At 45.8% G+C, this 24,058-nt stretch overlaps 2 protein-coding genes across 2 annotated transcripts; both read right to left on the reverse strand.

Annotated features, from left to right (window-relative positions):
• Positions 1 to 480: 480 nt before the first annotated feature.
• LOC134072466 (inhibin beta A chain-like) lies at positions 481 to 8,411 on the reverse strand. Its single transcript, XM_062529167.1, has 2 exons — positions 7,054 to 8,411; positions 481 to 1,728 (listed from the first exon to the last, which is right to left on the reverse strand). Exons 1-2 carry the CDS (start codon positions 7,619 to 7,621, stop codon positions 941 to 943), a joined length of 1,356 nt encoding a protein of 451 aa, XP_062385151.1. The 5' UTR covers positions 7,622 to 8,411; the 3' UTR covers positions 481 to 940.
• A 6,730-nt stretch (positions 8,412 to 15,141) lies between these two features.
• afg3l2 (AFG3-like AAA ATPase 2) lies at positions 15,142 to 23,855 on the reverse strand. Its single transcript, XM_062529180.1, has 17 exons — positions 23,636 to 23,855; positions 22,834 to 22,939; positions 22,635 to 22,703; positions 22,374 to 22,525; positions 21,993 to 22,145; positions 21,746 to 21,820; positions 21,399 to 21,523; positions 20,783 to 21,056; positions 20,490 to 20,627; positions 19,370 to 19,523; positions 19,090 to 19,197; positions 17,792 to 17,917; positions 17,551 to 17,661; positions 16,740 to 16,855; positions 16,224 to 16,424; positions 15,767 to 15,961; positions 15,142 to 15,480 (listed from the first exon to the last, which is right to left on the reverse strand). The coding sequence occupies exons 1-17, from the start codon at positions 23,735 to 23,737 to the stop codon at positions 15,238 to 15,240; spliced, it is 2,448 nt and encodes an 815-aa protein (XP_062385164.1). The 5' UTR covers positions 23,738 to 23,855; the 3' UTR covers positions 15,142 to 15,237.
• Between the last annotated feature and the right edge of the window lie 203 nt (positions 23,856 to 24,058).

Raw genomic sequence — 24,058 nt, forward strand, 5'->3', positions numbered from 1 at the left:
CATTTTTTTAAAACATATGACTATCTCTGGGTATTGTTTATCTGGCCTTTTTTTATGAAGAATCTCTCTGGTGAAACCTTGTCAGGAATCTCTGGTGAATGATTGGTGCTGGAAATCTTTGGTGCATAATGTTTGTTCAATACTCAATTGATATTGTTGATTTAAATTTTTCATTTGTCTCATGGAATGTTGCTCCTCTCAATGATAGCAGTGGGTAGAATGTTGGCATAGTGCAAATTTTCACCATTTTTAATCAACATTCAGTCATTCACTGTTAAGAGGACCATAATAATAATAATAATAATAATAATAATTAATAATAATAATAATAATAATTAATAATAATAATAGTAATAGTTTGGTTCCAGTAGCTGGTCAAACTTTCTTTCAAGTATCTCTCAAAAACATTTAAAAAGAAAAGACACAGTCTTCCTCCATTTTGTTGAAAAACAACAACTCGCCCAACCCCACCCACCCCAAAGTACACAAAACACAAAAATTAACACATAATAATACTTGACAAGTTGCATAGTTCAGTTTAGTTCAAAGGTCATTCGTGCCAGCAGTCTTTTTTTTTATTGCAGTGCAAAGTGACAAGAATGACACCTCTGCCTTGGCCATGCACATATTCCCTCTCATTCTTGCTCCCCTTTTCATAACAAAAATATATTATATATTTCTCTTATTTTCCTTAATCTGAAAGTGCCACAGAGATCACTCCGTCGAAGAGTTCCCATTGGAATATAATCCAAATCCAAAGACAAAAATCAAATTCGGTTGACCAGAAAGTTCAACAGAAAAGTTGCATGTGTACGGTCAAACGTCAGCATGACGAGTCCACTCTCCCTGTGCATCTGGACAAACATGGATAAACTGTCTCTTACAGAAAGAGTAATCAAGTTTATGTGGTGTCCTTGTTTTTGTTTATCAACGCACACCTTTACGAGCATCCACACTCCTCTACGATCATGTTCTGGATGTCTTTCTTGATGACCTTCTGCTCCTCGTTGTAGTAGAGCATGGACATGGCCCGCAGGCGTGTGGGCACACAGCAGGACTTGATGTTTGTGAAGGGGCTGTAGCCGCGTATGCGGTAGTGGTTGATGACCGTGGAGTGGAAGGACAGCGAGGAGCCCGTGATGCTGGCCACGTTGCTGGGGCAGTCGCCCTCGCAGTAGTTGGCGTGGTAGCCGGGCGGCGCGATGATCCAGTCGCTCCAGCCGATGTCCTTGAAGTTGACGTAGAACTGCTTCTTGCAGCACACGCGGATCTTGCCGTCGCACTCCAGGCCGCGCTTGCTGCGCCGGTGCGGGTGCTCCTCGCCGGGCCGCAGCACCACCATGAGGAAGGGCCGGTGGGACTGCTCGCGCGCCCGGTCGCCCGCCGCCGCCGCCAGGATCGGGGTGGCGCCGGCGTCGGCGCACAGCGGGCAGGACACGCGCAGGCGCATGACGCTGCCGTCGCCCTCCAGCAGGGCCTGGACGCTGCGGGGCACGGGGAGCGTGTGCCAGCCGCTGCGCCGCGTGTCCACGGCCTTCTCGGACACCAGCTCCTCGCGGAGCTCGCCGTCGGCGCCGGTCAGCTGCTGCCGGAGCTGGACGTTGACCTTGCCTTTGCCCCGGGTGCCCTTGGCCAGCTTCAGGAACAGCCACATGTTGGCCTGCTCCACCACCGACTGCGAGGTGGCCTCCTTGGAAATGTCGAACTGCACCACGTCAGGGCTGTCTCCTGCAACCAGAAGAGGGACATGATGGATGAGTTGTTGTAAACGCAGCGTGCCCAAGAGCTTTTTACAGTTCCAACTTCGTGTATCATAGAATTTACATAGTAAATGACAATTTCAAACAGTTCTTTTATCATGACGTCAATATCATATTGGAGCTCATTTCTCTGAGCCGTGTGCTTAAAAACAGAACGGCAAGCCTCCTATATGCGAAACAGCTGAATACAATCAGATCCGCAGGGAACCAGTAATGCGGTGTATAGCAGAACGGCCCAGAAAGCACTTATCTCCCTGTCTGGAGTTAATACATTTCACAGTCGTCTTCCACCATCTGCAATTCTTCGTCAACACCTAGCCTCCTCTCCATAAAAACATTTCCTGGTGCTAAAATCATGGAACTCCACTGTGTATATAAAGCCTGTCATGTTATGACAAGGGCCTTACCAATAATTTGCACATGACTGTATGGCATAAGCCATCCCAGATTCAGTAACCACCACTGATTTATTGGGCTCCACTGTTTGCACAGAGTCCAGATCCTCACTCCCCCCCAAAAAATTCTTTTGATATTCATTTTGTTTAGCCGTGTTTCTGTCCTGAGGTATCACATTGTCTCGATACATGCCAGGTTACTGGCAGCGATGTCAACACCCATTTTTCTTTTATTGTGTCGGCTGTTTATTGTCGTTCAATTTGGCTGGGGGAAAAAGGGCTTACAACAGGAACAAGAGTTAAGAGTTTACAGGCAAACCGTTATGTTGCCTTTGACCCAGCCGTATCTTGTATCACAGGATAATGGGAGGGCGTGAAACTGAAGCAGCCTCTCCTAAAGCCTTATTCAGCCATGTTTTGAATTGTAAATAGCTTTCACGACGTACACGACACTGTTCAATCACCATTCACAGCTCCCTGCAGGACTCAGAGAGTGTCTGCTGTAAATCACAGTGCACTATGCTAGTCGGCCCCTGGGTACAGTTTGAAATAACCTGAGGTGAGTTTTAAGGCCGCTGACAGGAAGGACCCTGTTAAAGTTCTGGTTACACTGTCCACATTTTCCATCCAGCCTGGATTAAGTTGTCAAATAGAGCTGAGTGGATCGAGTGTCATAACTGTATAACTGTGTTTTGACTCAAGGGCTCTCCGTTTTCTCAGCAGCCGTCCACTTTTCTGTGATGGGAACGAGCCGTGGCGAGACTCGCTCAGCTGACAACACCATCGAGAAGCTCGGTAAAAGACTTCGCCGGAAGACCAACCACGCAACCAGCATGGCGAGGCGCGTTCTCGCCACGGGGGGGAGGGGGGATGTGGGGGGTCACACAGTTCATATACGACCATGGACCGTGACGCTGTACATTACCATTGCTGGCTGCTGCCCATCTTCTCAATGAGCTATTTCTGCCGGGCCATATTACTCAGAGCCATTATCTAAACATTCATCATCAGAACAGAGCGGGGCCCCACATAAATTATGCCAAGTGCCCACTCACGGCACGGATCAAAAGCGGGTTTAGGTTGAGACGGTGGGCCTGTCTGGTAATGAGGTTTATTTGTGGATGACAGGCCTCTATCTGTATGCAAAGCCTTCATTTACACAAGGACCCTGTGTACCCATAAGGGCTTGTTTGCCGATGGTGAGTCATCTCCTTAAGTATGTCTGGTTTACTCTGGATTAATGAATACATTTCTATATGCATTATATATTTATGGGACATGTAAATGAATAGAGATTCTGCTTTAGCTGTGAACTTTAACAGGCGGAACAGGCAGATCTCCCAGATACGGTATGTTCCCCTTTTTCCACCTCTCCACTAGCCGCCCTTCTCCTCCCTCTCACGCCAGTCTTAATGCCTACATCACACCGCTCAAGTGGCCCTGTAGCATGAGGGGGAACACTTAACAGCCTCTCCTGGGCAGTCGCCTGCCAACAGCCATGCCAGCTGCCACGTAGCCCACGTGATGCGTGTCTTCTGATGGCTCTCACAGAGCCAATTATTCTTGGTGTTTCTTTCCTCAGGTTATCGCTGTGCCCGCCGGGTTGTCATTTTGTACACGTCTTTGTATCAGTAATGAGTTCAGCTGATCTGATGATGACGTACAAAGTGTATGTGGAGACTTGGCTGCACACCAGCCTGAGGGGGTGGGGGGGGGCGGGGGTGGGGGGTTGAAGAAAGCTGGAATGTCTTTGCGATTGCAAAATAGATTCAGTCATTTCGATTCCTGTTGAAACAATGCTCGCTCAAAGTCTAGGATAGAAATACCGAGGCGTCTAACGCAGCACTGAGGCATTTTGTCGAAATACTCAGGTGCACTCTGTAGGCCGTTAGACTAGACTATTGCGCAATATTAGGAAAACAAGACTTTTTTGGGGATAGATCAGACTCTGGCAGTTCAATTGATGCCATTGAATGACTCACTCAAATACAAGTGACATGCTTGAAAAAGTGCTAGAGAAAATAAAAGTAAAAAAGAAGGATTTCAAGTGTGCGAACTTTTTTCCATTTTTATGAAAAAGTAAATTGGTTATCATTTAAATCTTGTGATAGGCTGAATTAAAGTACTATGATTTTTAATGCCAAATCCAGTGTAAATAGGGGGATATTAGATACAGGTGAGATATGTCAGACATCTGAACAATAATAACTATACGGTACTGTATACCATTTATGCTATACTAAATTACTCCTACAAGTAATTTGAGAAATTGATTCCTTTCCTTTGGACACTTGTCTTTCCTTCTCTTTCCTCGTCTCTACACAGACAATTGCACCAGACTTCTATCCCAGCCTTATTTGACACACATCCTCTACTCATACAAAAGTAGTCTCTTGGTAGTCTTATTGACAAACAACAACAGTTCATACAGAATCTGTATAGAGCAGCTGTGAATCCCCATAGTGCCATGAGACAGCAATATCAAACAGACATGTGAACCAGTCTACCAGATCCCTGAGGTCTGGACCTCGGGATGAGCAATGGGGTGTAATCATTAACCTGAAATATTTGACTGTGTGCAGGGGGATCTGTTGCACAAATGTCTCTCTCTCTCTGTCTGGCTCTTTTTTCATGAATGAACAAACAACATGAATTGAATAGTTTAAGAGCCGAGGGCTCCAGCCTTAAAGCTCAGGAGGATAGCATCACAGCTGTTAGCGAGAGAGGAAAACAGCATCCTCATCGCACTTGGAAAAGATCAGCAGTGACATCGGAATGTCATTAATGATGGGCTTTTTTTTTTGATTCAGAGAAATGGGGAAGACTCTTTCATTCTCTCTCTCTCTCCCTCTTTCTCTCTCTCTCTCTTTCCCCCTCTCTCTCCCTCCCTCCATCCCAGTCTTTTCTTGTCGTTCTCTTCAGTAAGCGCGGACACTTTCAAAGGAAGCCCCTCTATTCCCAGCTCAGCCAACACAGCCCAGAGTAATTACTGGGGCCCATATTTTGATGAATGGAGCAATTATGCCTGGCTAACAACCCTGTGGGTTTTTGTATAGGGCTCAAACCCAGCAACCCCTCCTTGGAGCATCGTTAACGCCCTCCAACCTCGTCAGAAGCCGTTAAGGGGGCCTTTTTTAATCTAAGGTTCATTCAAAGAGCTATTTATAGCAACACACCATTATGCACATTTATGCAAGCAAACAGGGCGGAAAACAATATGCCGTCACATGCATTCCCGATGCGTCACTGGAAAGCAAAAATGATGGACGCAATTAAACGGCGGACAGTCTCATTAGACATGGGCTGTGTGGGGGACATTTCAGTGGTCAATCAGTGGGCACGGTGCGTGTCCGCAAATGCCATGCTATGTTTAGAAACACCAAGTGCTAAAATGACCATACGTCAAACTGCGTCCTCGCTCGGTCCTGAGTGTCAGCGGCGGTAAGAGACTAGATATACAGTTGTGTGTGACAGCACTGAGGAGTTGAGCCGAAAGCCGCAGACTAAATGGGGACCATCTGGTTCTTTTTTTCACCCTTAACCACCCTGATTTCAAAGTGGAAGATGTGGATGGTCTTTCCAAAGCAGGACTGATTCACTCAAATTCATTCTTTCTTTCAGTTTCTCTCTATCTATCTATCTATCTCTCTATCTCAGAATTACATTCAAGGAATCGGGGTACTAACACAAAGAGTTGTACCCTTCACATTTATAATCCTGAATCTGCTACTAGAAAACTGCAACTCATGCAGTGAAGCTGTCAAAGCAGTTGAAGTGTCCTAAGACGAGTCAGATGCTGGTCGAGGCGCACGGACACTTCCTCAGGTCAGGGAAATGTGTTGAGGGCAGCCCGTTAAGGAGGAAATCACGTCGAGGCCACAGTGGGCTCCTCAGCGGTAACAGTCTACCCAGAGTGACGGCAGCAACGCAGTTCACATCTGTAGCAAATTTGTCCTCTCCTGTGAAACACAGTGGCATTTCTCTTCCTCCCTTTCTCTTCCTCTCTCTCTCCCTTCCTCTCTCTCTCTCTCTGCCACTCTCTCTCTCTCTGTGTCTCTGTTCTTCCTCTGCGTCGATCTGTCTCTTTCTGTCGCCTTCACTCTTTGCCTCTTTTTTTCTCCCTTCTCTCTGTCTCGCTCTTTCAAACATTTCACATTTGATTTGCTTTTTCCACGTCTCAGGGCAGCTCGACCCAGACATTCACACACACACTCATGTACACACACACGCACACACACACACACACACAGAAGCCTGCAGCTTGATATTTGTTTTTAATAATCTTTCCTCAGAAGAGGCAGTGGGAAGTCGTATTCGACATCCGGCAACATCTGTTGCCTCAGACGCTTACGGCACACATGGTGCTCCTTGCGGTTGGCAACTCTTCAGGCGCTCTTCAGCTAAAATCTCTCCACAGGCTAAAATATATGTTTTTTTTTTATATGGAGCCTTAAAACTTCACACACAAAATGCTGCTCAACCACAGGCTCCATTGATTCATTTTCAAATAGAATTCTACGGAATATATTACCAACATAGGATTTACTCCTTTTCAGCAACAAAAAAAAGCCAAACAAAATCAATTCAATGTCACGTAATTGCTGACACATTCTACAGTAGTTATCCGATTTCAGTGCGCAGGTGTGTCCGCAAGTGCACTTTAACATCAAGAAGAAGCTGTGCAGGTTTCATCCAGAATTCACTAATCTTTTCAACAGGTGTGTCTCTGTACAATGTGTTTCTGTTGTGCCAACATGCCCAAAGCCTCTTTGACTGACAAAGTAACACCACTTTACTTCCCTTACATCTTGGGCACACACACACACACAGACACACACACACACACACACACACACACACACACACACTGAGAGAGAGAGAGAGAGTTCCACACTCACCAGGCTCGGCGAAGGTGATTATCTCGGCGGGCTGCTCGTCGTCTCCCTGCTGGTGCCCGAGGCCGGCGGCGTCCTCCTCCATCTCCACGGAGCCGTCCTCGCCCACGCGGCCCACGTGCAGCTTGCGGATGGCGTTGAGGAGCGCGGCGCGCGGCACGGGCCGGGTGATGTTGGGCCGCGCGCTCAGGTGCAGCATGTTGAGGATGTGCCTCTTGACCGCCTCCACCATGTCCGCCTGCTGCTGCTGCGGCGGCTCCTCCGCGTGCACCTGGGCCAGCGCGCACGACGGACAGGTGGACTCACCTGCCTCGTCCCCTGCGACTGCGGCAGCGGCGGCGGCGGAGGCAGAGCCCCCGGTCCCCGCTCCTGCCCCTGCTCCTACGGCTGCTGCTGCTGCTGCTGCTGCTGCCTGCTGAGAGTCCTGGAACTGCTGCTGCTGCTGCTGCTGCTGCTGGGGCACGCTGCCCTGTTCAGCCGCCTCAGACCCTCCCAGGGTCGGGGTGCAGCAGCAGGAGAGGATCCCGCAGAGAAGCAACAACATCCCAGTCATCAGTGTGAGAGCGGACATCCTGCGGACGGGAGTGAGTGAGTGATGAGTGAGTGAGTGGGTGAGTGGGTGAGTGGGACGATGGGACAACCTCGGCTTGGTCTCTCCTTCAACGCTGGCGCTTGACGTGGAGGGCAGCGGCAGCGATGCGGCGTTTAACGAAAAAACGAGAGTTCGATTGGTTTCTTGAAGGACTATACTTGACACGCGAAGAGCAGGAAAACAACAAAGATGCAATTCAAGAAAAAAAAAGAGGATAATCCTTATTTCTAGGTCTGAGAAGTCATGGCTCGGAAGTGGTCGAAGCTCATCAGAAGACAGTTCCCAGTGGCTGGCTGGTCCAGCGAAAGGAGTGGTTCATGGGTCAGGTCTGGTCTGAGCGCTGTGGGCTTTTTCCTCTCTGGGAGATCAGGTTGAAGGCTGAGCCTTGAGCAGTTGGCACCGGTGCCAGTAGTCCCACGTGGTGTTGCTGCTGCTGCTGGTGGTGGTGCTGGTGGTGCTGGTGGTGGTGGTGCTGATTGCCGGCGCTGCTGATAGAAGTGCTCCTTTGCTGTCGGATCCTGCTGTTGAGTTGAGAGAGAGCAGTTTGAGCAGCAGAGGTGCAGAGCTCTGGAGAAGCCTCACAGAGCACAGCTCACTCTGCCGGAGTTCAATGGTTTTGTGGAAAGTGGGCAGGGTTACACAGCTCTCTGACTCTCTCTCTCTCTCTCTCTCTCTTTCTCTCTCTCTCTCTCGCTCTCTCTTTCTCTCTCTCTCTTTCTCTCTCTCTCTCCCTCTCTGTGTCTCTCTCTTTCAGTGTCTCCTCACTGTTTGGAGCTTCTCTCGTCTCTCTCCCTGTAATTATACCTTCCTCCCTCCTTCATTCCTCCCTCTCCCTCCCAGTCTATTACTCTTTCTCTTTGGCTTCTTCTGAGTCACCAACTCCTCCTACAGTAAACTGGTGAGCAGCTTTGCCACTGGTGAACTTCTACATCATGGAAGCCATCTCAGAGAGGAGATCCTTGCCCCCTCTTTAACTCTATCCAATTTCCCTTCTTTTTCCTCTCTTTTTTTTGTTTTGGTTTATGTAATGTTAACTGCAAAAAAGGGAAGTGGTTTGTTCACTACTAAAAGAAATTAATCATATCCTCAGTATGTCTGAAGTCATCTGGTTTCAAATAGCCCAGAGCTTTCATTGATTCTCTCCTCTATTCCCAGCAGATGGATCTACCTAAGCAAGTTCAGCCAGGTCCACTCTGAGTTCTGTGGTCTGAAATACCTATGCTATCAGTGGTGTGCTGTTGGGTTCAGCGTGGTTCAGCATGAAGCGCGTTGAGCAGCGAAGATACACCCTCTAGTGGTAATAATTCAGATTTGTGGTTCAACAAACATTTTGGCTCAAATGCAACACGTCTACTTTCTCCGTGGCTTGGACCACTATTGTGTATAATTCAAAGAAATGAAATGAAGACCTGGATGTTCATTCACCACCGAGTTATCGTGCTCAAGTCAGTTGTGTCCAATCAAACATAAAATGTGTTAATGAAGTTGTTGAAAGGGGTTCAAATCAATAAATACATGTTCTTTTTTTGTATGTTTCTGTCCATCTGTGTGTGTGTCTGTGTGAGGGAGACAAACAAAGAAAAAAAAAATGGACCAAGTGAAGGAACACGCCTATTCCTCTGGAAAAAATGTGTATGTCTGTAAGTGCAGTGCATGTGTGTGAGCTTGCTTCAGTCCAGATGTGTCGAAATGAACTGGGCCTGATCCCGCTGGCTACATGCAGACTTTATTTCCCTGAGGGGCTACAAACCATCATCACTGTCTGCTTTTAAAATAGAAGTTTATGTGGGACTTGCTACAGAATCTGATACTACTCAAGAACTCCCTTACGATAGCCGGCATTCCATCGTTCAGCAAGTGGACAATTTATTGTTGTTATTCAGTAATACAGGTCTTCTTTTAGAATGGCCATTAAGAATGGGGATTGACAGGAATAAGGGTGATTTTCGTGTCATTTCATATACTTTTTATCCCTTCGCTTCTTATTCAGCCGTGTTAGCTATCAGAATCAAAGTGCAACAAGTGAGCATTTTCCATGTTCATGTGTTTTTTGTCCCCAGTCTTTGAATACTATTAAGTTCAGTTAATCTTTCTTCAGTCATGGCACCTAATAGAGCTAGTATACTCTCTTTCTGTAGTATTTCACAGATGAGAGTCTTCAGCTTACCGCTGGATGGGACACCAGTCTATCGTAGGGTGAATACTATTGGGTTCTCATGTAATACACTCTTAAAATTAATGTGTTGTCCCTATGTGTACATAGAGATGTGTTTAAAAAAAACAACGCAAGTTTTGTTATTTTCAATACATATTGTGTAAGAAACAAAAAAGGACACAACACAAACTGTGTTGTTCCTATCTGGACACAGACATGTGTTAAAATCAACACAGGTTTAAGAGTGTAGGATTTTTTTACATTGCGGATATCTAGCTACTTAAGACTAACTCCTTGTTGATCTCCATGAATTAGTATGTTCTGAAATATATATTGTATAAACATACATAAATATGTACAGTATATAGAGTTTTAAAATGCATTTCTTGGTACTGCTTGGCTTTTGAGTTCAAATCAGTTTTATGCCCCTTTAAGGCAACATACTTTACTCGTAAGTGAAGAGTTAGTCACGGAAAAGTCCATCACAGCTAGACTTCACAACTTTTTGCTTTACTCAGCTCTTAGTCAAGTCTTGCCCCAGGAACATGTCTGATATCGCGTCTGATCTCCCAAGATACATCACAACACATCACAAGCGTGGATCATCCCTGACAACTCTTATTTTTAGCTGCCACATGTTTTGCAGAGGCTGGGAGTGTGTATATGTCGTGAGACTGCAGGGAGGTTTTTTTTTTTACGTCTGATGCATCACTCATAAGAAAACACTGTCACACAGCCCACTACAACGTCCTGTTCTAACAGAGCTACCTACTCGCTCAGACCGACACAGACGGAGGCTGGGGAAATGAGTAAGAGCCGAGGCGAGTGGTCAGCTCCTCTCATCACGAGCCATGACTGCGCCATCACCCCGTCTCCTCCTGTGAGGTCTCAGACAAGGCTGAGTTTACTGTGGATCCGAGGGGCCTCCCCCCGAGAGATGACCTTTCAGGATTTGTGTGTGAAGGTAGTAATGAGGTCTTCCAACAGGGACGGGGACGTCCGCACCGAGAGAAAAAGGTTTTGTGTTTACCCTCAGTTTGAACTCTTCAACAGAGAGGGGAAAAACCATACAAATGGCTGCCACACCGTCGACTGCCAGCCTATTGCCTTAAGCTCCTCCTCGTACCCACAGAAATCTAAACACATTCCTTCGCACACATGGCAAATGTAGACTTGTTGAGGTGGTTGTTTTTTTTTTTTTTTTTTTAAACTGGATGGAAAAACCTGGCTCCTGCGTAGAGGTGGGCGCGCATGTTTTTTGGCAAAGGAGAGTTCCCTCTCTTCCACCACCACCACCAGCAGCACCACCACCACCTCTGCCGCTTCGCACTCGCGCGGTGACTCAGGCAGCCGCAGAGAGTGTGTAGTGAGGAGGCGGGATCCCGCGCTTCACTCGCTCACATCACTCTGCGGCCGCGAACGCAATGCTTTCATCATTGCCTTCGCCCGTCGACTCTGACTAATTCTCGCTTTCCCCCGTCCGTTCCGTGCCCCCCCACCACCACCACCACCACCACCACCACCACCACCACCACCACCACTACACCCCCCCACCGCCCTCCCTCCCACCTCTCTCTCCATCCCTTCATCTCCATCTACCTTTTTCCTCCAGACGGAGAGCTTTCATCCGCCAAGTCACCGGTGACTCACCTCATAATTAGTCTGTTCCCGTCCTCCCACCTGCCTCTCTCTCTCTCTTTCTTTCTCTCTCTAGCAGTTTTTCTTTTTTAATCCCCTTTTTCCAACGGCCCAGACTCCCAGGGCCCGGGGGGGGGGCCAGACACCACCGGCCACAACCTCTGACAGCGGCCTGCAGCACGTATGTCAACTGGACGGGACCGGACGGAGCGGCTCTCATGCGCTCACTCGCTCGCACATTTCCCTTTCCTCCCAGCGTTTTTTCCTTTTCCTTTACGTTACCCCTCTTGACTTGTGTTATCAACAGGGGGAAAAAAAAGAGAGATCTCCTGCTTCTCTCCAGGACCCTGGAGGCTTACGTAACAGTGATTGGCTGATGCAGTGACGCATGCTGATGATGTAACACAGCACCACCTTCCACCTGACTGAGGGGACGTCTCTACCCCCCGCACACACACACACACACACACGCGCACACACACACACGCACGCACGCACACTTCACCCAGAGCTGCAGTGAGTCAGGCTGTGAGCCCACCTGTCGCACATGCATTTGCCTCCACAACGTTATTTCATCGACGTCTAAGCCGCACAAGTCTGTACATCAGACAGTACTCTCTCACACACCCACAACCACAGACGTGTACACACACACACACACACAAACACTCACGCACACACACTCACGCACAGCTGCTGGATAAAGTGGGGGAAAGCCTCAGGAAGTGAGGGAGACACACATACGTCAAACTGACCACCTGGAGTGTGAGTAGAGAAGCTCGAGTTGACGAGTGTTTGTACAGATCCCAGTGTATTGTCTATGCTGCTGCTACCCCCCGAGGCAACACATTCCTCCTGGAGATCATAAAAAAAGAAGCACTAGTCACAACGGTTCAACTGACTGAAGTTCACAGCAGGAACTTATCACAAAAAGGAATCCAAACAGACAGCATCCAATTAATACGACTTAGTAATCTCCCATTCTTTTAAATATAGATATAAAAGCCCTCACAGATCTGATGACTCATGGTAGATGGTAGTGCACACGCACATACACACACACACACACACACACACACACAGTGGACGTGGTTTTAGAGTCATCCATTACTAACGGCGCCTCACGTGTCGCACCTTCGCCGGGGAGCAGATGGCAGGCCAGCGTGAGTGATGTCAGAGCGTGGAGGGAGCGCAGCGTGGCGCGGAGCACGGGCTCCATTTTGGGTTACGCTCGCCGCTCGCTAGCGCACGCTGACTCAGAGGGGGCGGCTGGCGGAGGACGGGACCAGGAAACCCTCTCTCTTAGTCGCCGGCAGTCGTCACGGCCGGCTAAATGCAGCCGGCCCGGGCGAGAGGGAGGGCTGCTGATTCACGCTGACAAAGCGTCTGGGTGGGCCTGGGACCCGGGGCCGGACCGGGCCTCACACCATCATCAACGCCATCATCATCATCATCATTATAATCATCATTGCTGCCATCAGAGCGATGCACACAGACCTAGACGACTGCTGGACCTTCGAGTCAGGGTCACCATGATTAAGCCTTCAGTGGGCTCCTATGACTGCATGTGACCTCACCAGGGAATTTTTATATATCGTCATACATGACCGTAATTGCTTTGTTTAGATCATTTTGCAATTTGTTTGGTTTAGATGATTTTACCATTTGCTTTGTTTAGATTGTTCAGCTGTTTGCTTTGTTTAGATTATTAAGCTTTCCCAGGAAGCTTTCAGATCAGTGGTGTCATAGTATGACTAACTCAATTCTGTATAAACTATTTAGTCTATTACTATTATTAATATTTTCATGTAAGCATAAACTTTACTGTAAACTTATCATTAATAACAATGACATTTTCCTTTATAACTGTATGTCTCTTTGGACAAGAACCATAACCATTACCACCAAGCAGTTAACTCAAGTTTTGAAATGAGATTATGAGCAGAAAACTGACGCAATATCAGGGGGTGTGAATCATTATCTCCCACTGGTGGCCTAAATATCTGGTCTCAAAAGCGGTTGGAAAGTTGTGGAAGTGTATGTGTGTACGTGTGAGTGTCAGACAGCGTGAGAGAACGCCAAATCCCTCTCGTGTACAGAATGAATGTGAAACATCTGGTCAGGTTATCAGCTAAAAATACATTTTAAATACATTTATTCGTCTTTTTAACACAAGAACATTTTTTTCCACAGTTGAACAAAATACACATTTACACATTATTTTACAGATATCATCTTCAAAGACTGGCTTGCAAGAATGGAAGGGGAAAAATGAGAAATTGCATTGCTGAACAATGATTTAATTTTCGCATCACAAGCTCCTGTTCCTAAAAATCATTATCCACTGAGTGGAGAAAATAAATACAGGTTCTGATCAGCTTTGGCATTCATGACATCTCACATTTTCCTCCCAAAGCGTTCACTATCCATGAAGGAGCATCTTAACTGCACACACAATGCAATACATCCCCTGCCAACTCCTTAGCAACTGCAGGCAAAATAAGTAAAAAGGTTAAAACACAGTGAAGTAAACCACCTCAAAAAACGATTTTTAGTTGTTACGAGAATGTGAAGCCTAGTCTGATGATGATGATCCACCCGAGCAGTTGTCAATTTGAAGAAACTAGCCCTGTCAAACATAAAACATCTAACTTGTCTTGAGAGGAAGACCATTTCAATTGATTTTCTACTTCTTGGATTGTTGTGCGCGGACTAATTCTTAAATACATGTTAATTGATAATCAAAAAACAGCCACGTTCAAACCATAAAAAGGGACATTTCCAGCACTGCACGGTCTGATGCCTGACACCTCCGATCATGCATATCAACTGTACTGAAAAGGAGAACTCAAGTTAAGGAGTAACATGGCCCATCACAGTGACAAACTTGTGCAATTGACTATTAATCTCACATCCTTTCACTTTCATTGGACCGGTTGGACTGATGAAGGCTGAGGTGCTTATTCTCCCTAGCAGTTGAAGCAAGCTGACAGTCTGTGGATGTGCGAGTGAGGACACGAATGCGTGCGAAGCGTTACTCAAAAGGATCCATGAGTGCAGTAACCGCAACACTGCGACGTAGAGGCCGCAAGCCATTGCTATTCCTCTCACCGACTTCCTCGTCGCCCAATAATACAACATTTTGCAAACCACTTCACAGAAGCAATATTTATCTCTACTATACAATAAACTGTTTTTCGCTTTCTCTCTATTCAATTGGTTGGATTTTCTGATATACTGACTCCTTGGGTACATTCACTGTCAAATATGCGTTGAAATGTTGAAAAGTGCTTCTCTTGTTCTCTTGTTCAGTCCAACAAAGGTACATATATGCAGCGTGAAAAGTAGCTCAGAGCGCTCGACTGCTCCGAGGGTGAAACACGGTAGTGATAATTCTACAATGGATTTGTTTGAACTACAAAAAATGAACACACACCTCCATCGTCTATTGCTTCTTTTCTGCATCCCTCAACATGGGCCGTGCGAGACCCACACAGGACTGAAAACATCAGGCCCCCCAGGGTGTGCCCTCTCTAATAAGAATGTCCCTAAGATGATTACTGAAGAGCAAATGTAGATGTAGATACAGAGGCGCCCTCATCCACAACTAAGGGCCTTCCCAACAAAATCAACTTCACACGCCACTCAACGTTCCTGAGGGTCATCCACCCAAGCAGGCTGACCAGCCCAACATTCTGGACCCCCCCCCCCCCCCCCTCCCTTTAGACAGCAACCCAGGTCACTCTGCAAGTTCCAGACCTCCCCCACTGGCTGCGGTCCCACCTGAGGAGGTTCTAGGCTTCTAGAAGGGCATGCCGCCGGATATCTGCCGCGCCACCTGCTCCTCGGTGCTCTCCTCCTTGTCGCTGCCGCGCTCCTTGTTCCAGTCCTTGAGGCCCTCGGGCAGCGAGGTGTCCTCCTCCATGCTGCCCGTGCCCTCCACAAAGTCCTCGTACGTGGACTTCTCGGCGAACGGCCGCGGCCCCAGCAGCTCCACCATGTCGTTTTTGTCCAGGACCTCCTTCTCCAGGAGACGCAGTGCCACCTGGTGGAGAGGAGACGTTAGTTCAGGTGTCAAAAGAGGCCACGGGTTGTCTAAAATCACAGTGGCACCAGTTCTTTCAAAAAACTTTGAGGTCAAGTTTTTTAACTTTTACATTTTTAACAAAGCCCTTTATGACTTAAATCACAATAATACTCCCCTGCCAATCATGCTACAGTGCATGAATCAATGGGCTTTGAAATGCGTCATTTTATAGTGTGAGGACGTGCGAGGTCATATGGATAATTGCTAATGGCGAGTAAGTTGTGTGTTGTCAGGAGCCCGGTACCTTCTCCACTTCTTCCTTCTTCTCGTTGAGCAGCTGGGTGGTGCGCTCGTACGCCTCGGTGATGAGGTGGCGCACCTCAGTGTCGATGAGACGGGCAGTGGCCTCGCTGTAGGGCTTCTCCAGCACCATCTCGCCCTGCCGGGGCAGGTCGAACGACACCTGGCCCACCTTTTCATTCATGCCAAACTGCACAATCTGTGGACACACATGTTCATGTGTTACCCAGCGCAAAAATACGTGTGAAGAGGTAAATGACATTACTAGCAAAGCTAGACATACATTTATTTAGCAGTACTGGGCATGAACATAGCATTGCTCCTCATTCGGCAATATAATTACCTTAAGCATGTAATTAATTACCTTAAGCATGTAATTAAGCATTAATTATGAAAATAGCCACATACAGCGACTATAAAAACATAACGCAGCACAAATGACAAATGCCCAAACTGATTACCTGAGCGTAGGCACTCTGCGTGACCTTCTTCAGGTCATCCTGTGCCCCGGTGGTGATGCGGCTGAAGAAGATCTCCTCGGACACGCGTCCCCCCAGCGTCATGCACATCCTGTCCAGCAGCTGCTCCTTGGTGTAGAGATACTGCTCCTTGGGCAGGTACTGAGCGTACCCTAAGCCCTTCCCACGCGGGATTATGGACACCTGATTACACGGGGCATCAAAAATATTCAGTTCATCACCAGTCATTCCACATTATAGCACCAATTACAAATAAAATACCAACCATGTGTATATCCATCACAAAAGATAATGACCGGGTTTCCCAGATTCGTTAAGGAGCTCTTACGTGCTAAGAACTTCTTAGGAGCATTCTTAGAACGTTCTTAGAGTGCTCCTAAGAAGTTCTTAGCGCTTAAGAGTTTCTTTACGAATCTGGGAAACCCGGCCATTGTCTATCACAAGAGTTATGGAAGTCCTGTGTGTTGCCCAGTGTCATTACAGACCAGCTTGGCTCACCTTGAGGAGTGGGTCGGCGTGCTCCAGGAACCAGCCGGCCACAGCATGGCCAGCCTCGTGGTAGGCCACCGTCTTCTTCTCCTCAGGCTGCAGCACCTGGGTCTTCTTCTCCAGACCTGCGCACAGACACACAGACACACAGACACACAGACACACAGACACACAGACACACAGACACACAGACACACAGACACACAGACACACAGACACACAGACACACACACACACACACAGACACACACAGTGATGCAGGTCAGAATGTGTCAAATCAGATAAGGCTGTTGCTGCATCGTCTCAGATTTTGTCTACATCATGAATGGGACCCAAAACCAGGACCTGTCAAATACTGTATTTCTGTTTAAATCCCATGTCTTCATAATATTTTCAGCCCTTGACATTATTTCAGTTTTGAACAACACATGAGAACATGTTTGTTCTCCATCCAATACAGTTTGGGTAGACTAGTAAAACAATACGTTTAAAGATATTAATGCCCAAACATGGCCTCAAAGACACAGCATTTTTGAGTGTGTAAAAATGATTTAAAAACAAAAATTATGAAAACACTAGAATTTAACAAAAATATTATACTGGCCTTAGTTTCGGGACCTAAACATTATGTGGAAAAACGTAGTGCTGGTAGGATGGTGCGGCAAGCACTTTCCTGGATTCTGTCTGATTAGGCACAGAATGACCCATACACAGCGTACAGACGGGGAAGGTCACCACACAGTTCCCTTAGCAAGCGGTGTGACGGAAAAGAGCAGAGCAGCTGACAGAGCCAGTATGCAAGCGTGTCATGACGGCTCACCTCCGATCACACGTTCGATGGCCTGCTCAAAGTGCTTCTGGTCGATGGCATCGGAGAGGTGACGGGCAGCAATCAGTGCTGCCTCATTGCAGACGTTGGCAATGTCCGCACCTGACACACAGCAGCACAGAAGATAACAGTCAACACATGGACATCACAGCTATGCTCTTTCAACTACAAAGAACCTAGTCAAATCCCCACACAGCAATATCATGTTAAATCTGTGATTTGTTTTTCTCACCTGAGAAACCAGGAGTGAGAGCAGCCATTTTTCTGGCCAGAGCATCTTTATCCATCTCTGTGTCCAGCTTAAGGGGCCTAAGATGCACTTTGAATATGGAGGCTCTGCCTTTGATATCTGGATGACCTGAACGAGAAACAAGATGACCATGACTTTCTTTAGACATACACAGCTTTCTGGTCTCAGAAGAGAATCCCAAAAATAAATCATCGCTGCCTGATTGATGTGATTCAGTAATGGCCATAATTTAATTGGAGAGATAATCCTTTCACAGTAGCTAAACGGTCATGCTTTGTGGAATCGTTTCCATGACATTCAATAAAAGGTTCTAATTTCAGAACAGGCCATTATTCCATAAAAAATGGCATCATTAGAGGGTGAGTTTTGCCATCTTTAAATAAGCAGCATTACCCATTGCCTGAGCATATAAGCCGATTAACAGGCAGGCACATCTGTGGGCAGCCCAGTGTTGCAGGGGTGTGATCAGACAGGACGTAATTTGCTGCTGGTAAAATGTGAGGCACACCATATTTTTATAAAAACGTGAATGACATGAGCCACTTTTCTACTTTGTGTTGAACTTTTTTTTCCAATTCGAGGTGCTCAGGGCAAAAACGCAAGGTGCAGCAGGCACACCACAGGCAATGCACTCTGGGTGCATAAGCAGCACACAAAACACTTACAGTCAGTACGACAACATAAAACAGGCAGATGCCATTGCAAACACTGCATCCTGATCGCGGTAATGCTGTGCAATAGGTGTGACAATGCTCCTTGTGTCAATCACACTGCCACTCTACTGGCAGACTCCTAGTGGATGTTGTCCGGTGCAGGTTAACAACATCGTTAACAACTGAGAGAAAACGGCCCAAATTCCCTCAATCACCAGTGACTTTTTTTTTTTCAAATAAATAACTAAAATAGACTAACCAGAGAAAGATATGAGGGGTGAGTTACATTTTTCAAATCTTCATACTCCTAATTATAGAGTATTGAATAGTTAATGTGATTGAAATTGTATCTCCAAGCAGAAATAAAGACAAAATGCATATCCTTATATTTTAAGTAATGCCTTTATGTAAGCTCAAGGTGCTGATAATGCATAAAATCCTAAAGAAAAACGCAACTCAACTTTTTATTGAACTGTGGACTAATTCTCAGTAATTACTGAATTGTATTTTTGCCTAAAATGTACATCCCTAAAACATATGCATTAACAGGGCTTTGGTAAATTTTCAATATGAAAATCAATATAAAATCGTATTCTGTAGAGACTGTGTGTCAGCTCCAATACATACCTATGTAAATCTGTCGGTCAAAGCGACCGGGTCTCATTAGTGCCGGGTCCAAGATGTCTGGTCTGTTAGTTCCAGCCAGGACAACTACATTAGTCGCCGTGTTAAACCCTAAAAGAAAAATAGCAGGAACCACAATTAAACCTCTTTAACAAATCTATCTCAATCAAACATTTTCCATAACAGTTTCGATGGATTCTGATCTTGTAAGCAATCCAGATCACTAGAATCTTACAACCAAATGTGGGTGAGGCGTGGTGTTTGTGAGGCGTGGGCTACGTACCGTCCATCTCCACCAGTAACTGATTGAGAGTGTTCTCCTGCTCACTCTGCCCCCCAAAGTTGCCACGGCCTCGCTTCCTCCCCACGGCGTCGATCTCGTCTATGAACAGGATGCAGGGGGCATTCTTACGCGCCAGCACAAACAGGTCCCGTACCTGAGCAACGACACAAGGCACTTTAGGGTCAGATCCAGAGTAGAGATACAAACCAATCAAACCTTCAGAATATACAGCACATGCATTTTGCCAAGGCCATTATTTATAAAACATGTAAAAATGTAGGTAATGTATAACCTCATATTGTACACACTTAACCCTTAGATAGGATAGTGATTTAGAGGCCCCCCAACACCTTGAGGGCATTAGTAAAATTGAATATTGTGATCATTGGCAATGCTAGAATCTGCTACACACACGGAAAATAATGGCTTTTTGTCATAATTATGTTTCTATTTCATGTATTTTGGATTCATAGAAAGTTTAGATATTTGTTCAAAATATACAGTATTTTCTGATCTGCATTATTACTAATAGCTAAAAATATTTGCACTTTCCCTCCACAAAAATGAATCGTGCCGATTGTCAATTTGAGTATGTGCATGTGTGTGTTTACTTTTGTGCATGTGAGCTTGTGTGTGTGTGTGTGTGTGTGTGTGTGTGTGTGTGTGTGTGTGAGTGTGTGTGTGTGTTTATGTATCGGTGCATGTGGGTGTGTTTATGTATGTGAATGTGAACATGTGTGTGTGTGTGTGTGTGTGTGAGTGTGAGCATCCCTTTTCTCAACACCACCATCTACAGGACGATTGGTGTATGGTCACTAAATCTATACATAAGATATAGTTAGTATATCCCCCACGAACGGAATGCCACTAAACTTACATTGCATTCAGAGGGTGTCCTTCAACTCCAATTTCATGCAGTTGGCGGGTATAATAATATTATTTGAGCCACTTATGTAGACATTTCTACATAGCAGAATGAGTCATTCTAGGAATCTTTGGCCACTGACAGCAAGACAGATGAGGTGGGAGAAAAGTGCCTCATTCACATACACACACTAGGACCAGGCATAGCAAGAGGCCATAAATGAGCGTCAAGGCACATACTGCCAACATTACGTACCCTGGCTGGACCCACGCCCACAAACATCTCCAGGAACTCAGACCCATTAACCGTGATGAAGGGCACGTTGGCCTCTCCTGCAGTGGCCTTAGCCAATAGCGTTTTCCCGGTTCCAGGAGGACCAGTCAAAATAGCACCCTATCAGTAAAGAAAATACAGAAGCTCAAAATAATCCATATTTATTTAAATGGTCGACAAGGACATTAAGATGATATTCAACCTTCATGAGGCTAGAGTGCTACTCCTCAAGAACCACGTCTAGATTTGTAGAACAAACGACCAGTGTACTGTACCTTGGGGATCTTTGCTCCAAGATCCTGGTACTGCTTGGGGTTCTTGAGAAAATTGACAAACTCCATGATCTCCATCTTGGCCTCCTCGCAGCCCGCCACGTCCTTGAACTTGATGTCGATCTCGTCGCGGAGCACCTTGGCGGTGGTCTCGCCGACGCTGAACAGGCCTCCCATGCCCCTGCCTGGTCTGCCACCTCCGGCAGGCCCGCGGCGGAGCATGAAGAGCAGGAAGCTGATGATCAGCACAGTGGGCAGCATGCTGAGGAGGAAGGACCTGGTGGAGCAGGACACGGGCAGGGATTTACAGCGGTGTCCTCTACAGATCCCTCAGACACTTAGGATCCCTTAGGAGTGCCTTAACTATATAATCATGTCCCATGTATTAGCCACATCGCGTATAAAATGCAGGACAGCATTTTATGCAAATTGAAAAGAAAACATGTATTAACCACTGTGCCCATTAAATCGGAATTAGACCATGCTTTAATCATAAAGAAGAATGAAGAAAAAATATGCAAAGTTATGTATAGGCCACCTCTGGACCAGTTCTGGCTCCCTCCTACTCATCTGTATAAAGTCTTTTGTAAAAACTATGGAATCTCTAGAGAAGCCTTACCCATCACTCTCAGTGGAGTAGACAACTGGGAGCCTGTTCTCCCCTTGAATGCCCATCTCTAGCTGGGCTGTCTCCAGGTTACGCTCAAATGTGTCCACACTCCCAATGTTGAACCAGACATATTGCTGGAGATAGAACAGAACGAGTGGAAAGGGTCATCAGGCTTCATATTAGCTTTGTGCATACAAAAATGTGCTTTATAAATAAAATGTGACTTGTGTGTGATCAGAATACAGAAACCGTCGCTCTTCCATGGTTATAAATGATAATAAATGTGTCATCTGATAGGCTAGTGAGAAGATACTCTCAGTGAGACAACATGAATGTTGATTTGGAACAATACTCACTCTGTCAATTGGGGTCTGTCCTGGGGCAAATATCACTTTGACATACCGTTTGTTGACAACCTCTAACCGGTCAACCTGATGAAAAGTTACACTTCATGTCAATATGCTTCAGAGGTTCAAAGTGAATGGGAGCTCCCTCAACATTCTAGAGAGCCGTATAATAAATATATATATATATATATATATATATATATATATATATATATATATATATACATACACACACACACAAAAAAAAAAAACTTACAATGCCTTTGGAGAGATACAGATTCACAAAGTCTTTCCAGGTGACTTCCCTCCCACCATTTCGTTCAAGGAGTAAATAAGTGGCAGCTGCCCAAAAAACAGTTATGGATACGATAACAGCAAGGAAGTCTCTGTCATCCCATGGTATATCACCCTGAACACACCAAAAGAATCACAGTCATGCTTCGTAGTTAGTAGTGACTGTGGTTTCAACAATGTTAGCACATTAACAATAACAGTGGGTATGCAAGATGACCTAGCCTGTGTCGCAGACAAAGCTCACTACATTTGCTCTGGCATATCCACTGATGTGGTATTAGCCAGGATAAAGATGACCAGTATTGTAAGACAAATAAATACACAACACAGACCACAATCTTACCTTCTGGAGACGGCCGAACCAGGTATCTTCATCTTTCCTTCTATCTCGTTTTCCTCGTCCACCCGAGGCGCCACCACCACCACCGCTGTCGCCACCACCACCGCCACCGCCACTGGACCTACTGGCTCTGTTGCCATTACTTGGCTTGGCCTCTGAGATGATGCAAATGAACAACGTTTAACAACTTTTATGTGTGAGGGGACAAAGACACAAAAGATAATACACACTTCTGCCTACAGAACAAAGCAGAACAACACTTGCCTTTAGCCTCGGCTGGTTTTGGTTCACTGTGTTTTGGGCTTGTCTTGTTAGGGAAATATTTCTCAAATCCTACAAGATATTCAGAGATGTCCATTGAGCACAAACACATCATCCACAAACAAAGTTCTACTGTACACCTTTAATATCGAATTATATGGTTTATTACCCTACTACAGATTGCATTTAAAATACAGCCTACCTTTGGGAGGTTTAGAGCATAGTCTTCTATAGGCACCTAAAACACTCCAGAGCAGTGATCCTCTTTCAAGACCAGAGGGACTTTGAGTTTCAGCTTGATTTGAGACCTTTCATGAGATAAGATCAACAGTTTTCATGAGAGAAGATGCAAACTTGGGGGGAAATCAGTAGACCTTCATATTAAATGTAAAACTGACCAGAGCTTGTGCTGGGTGGAATCATAACGTTGACACCAACTAAGTCAGACATTGACATATGACATGATGAATATCAATTCCGCTCTACTTCGGTCAATGTAAAGATCCTTATTACCTTCATATTAGCTGTTACACTTTTGAGTGAGAAAAAACAAACACAATCCCTACAACCAAAGCATAATCCATGTTACGCGATAATGAACTTGAGCAGAAGGACTGGCTAGCAGCAAAACATGCAAACACAGTAATAACAAAATGCATTGCGTTTGAAATCGCCTACAATCTGCATCCCTTTCAATAGATCGACACCATCTCATAGTTTAGTAACACTAGCTGTAAGTAAAGGAGAATGCGAACGTTACCTAACGCAATGTCATTCCTAGGCCTGTATAGCTCCTTGTTGGTTAGCTTGTCAACTAACTTAGCTGGCTAACTTGTAACTCATGACAGTCAGGTTAAAAGGGTATTCATCCAAGTAACTACTAAATACACAATAATGTTGTAATTTAACTAGCATAGTAATTTAGCGAGAGGCGTTCACGTTAGATTACAATGACATAAAAATAGAGCTTCCGTGGCAGTTCCATAAGCTTCGTTTGCACCTACCTGTCGTAACGTTACATAGTTTGTTGATCTGACGTTTGGAGGTAAATTTATCTTGGAAAGGTTCCTGCAACCTCTTGATAAGAAGAGGTATCGGTGGGCCATCACAACCCGCTTTAAATGAATTACAACTAAAACAGAAAATTAAGCACAGATCGTATTTGTACGAAAGATATGTTTGTGACACAATTTCCCTTCGCACCACTCTCCGCCATCACTGGAAGACGACGTCACAGCCTGTATATGACAGTATTTCCGGTTGTATCAAGCTGTGTAAAATAGTCATTGCACTGTAGGCCTCATTTTTTTTTTAAAAAAAAGGTAAAATAATAAATGGTCAGTAAAATATACATTCTCATTCATTCAACTCAGTGCCATTTGCAAAGTAGTAGGCCTACAGTAGCCTAAAAATACATAGATCTATCA

The sequence above is a fragment of the Sardina pilchardus genome, chromosome 2 (genome assembly GCF_963854185.1).
Source record: "Sardina pilchardus chromosome 2, fSarPil1.1, whole genome shotgun sequence".
Taxonomy (NCBI): Eukaryota; Metazoa; Chordata; class Actinopteri; order Clupeiformes; family Clupeidae; genus Sardina; species Sardina pilchardus.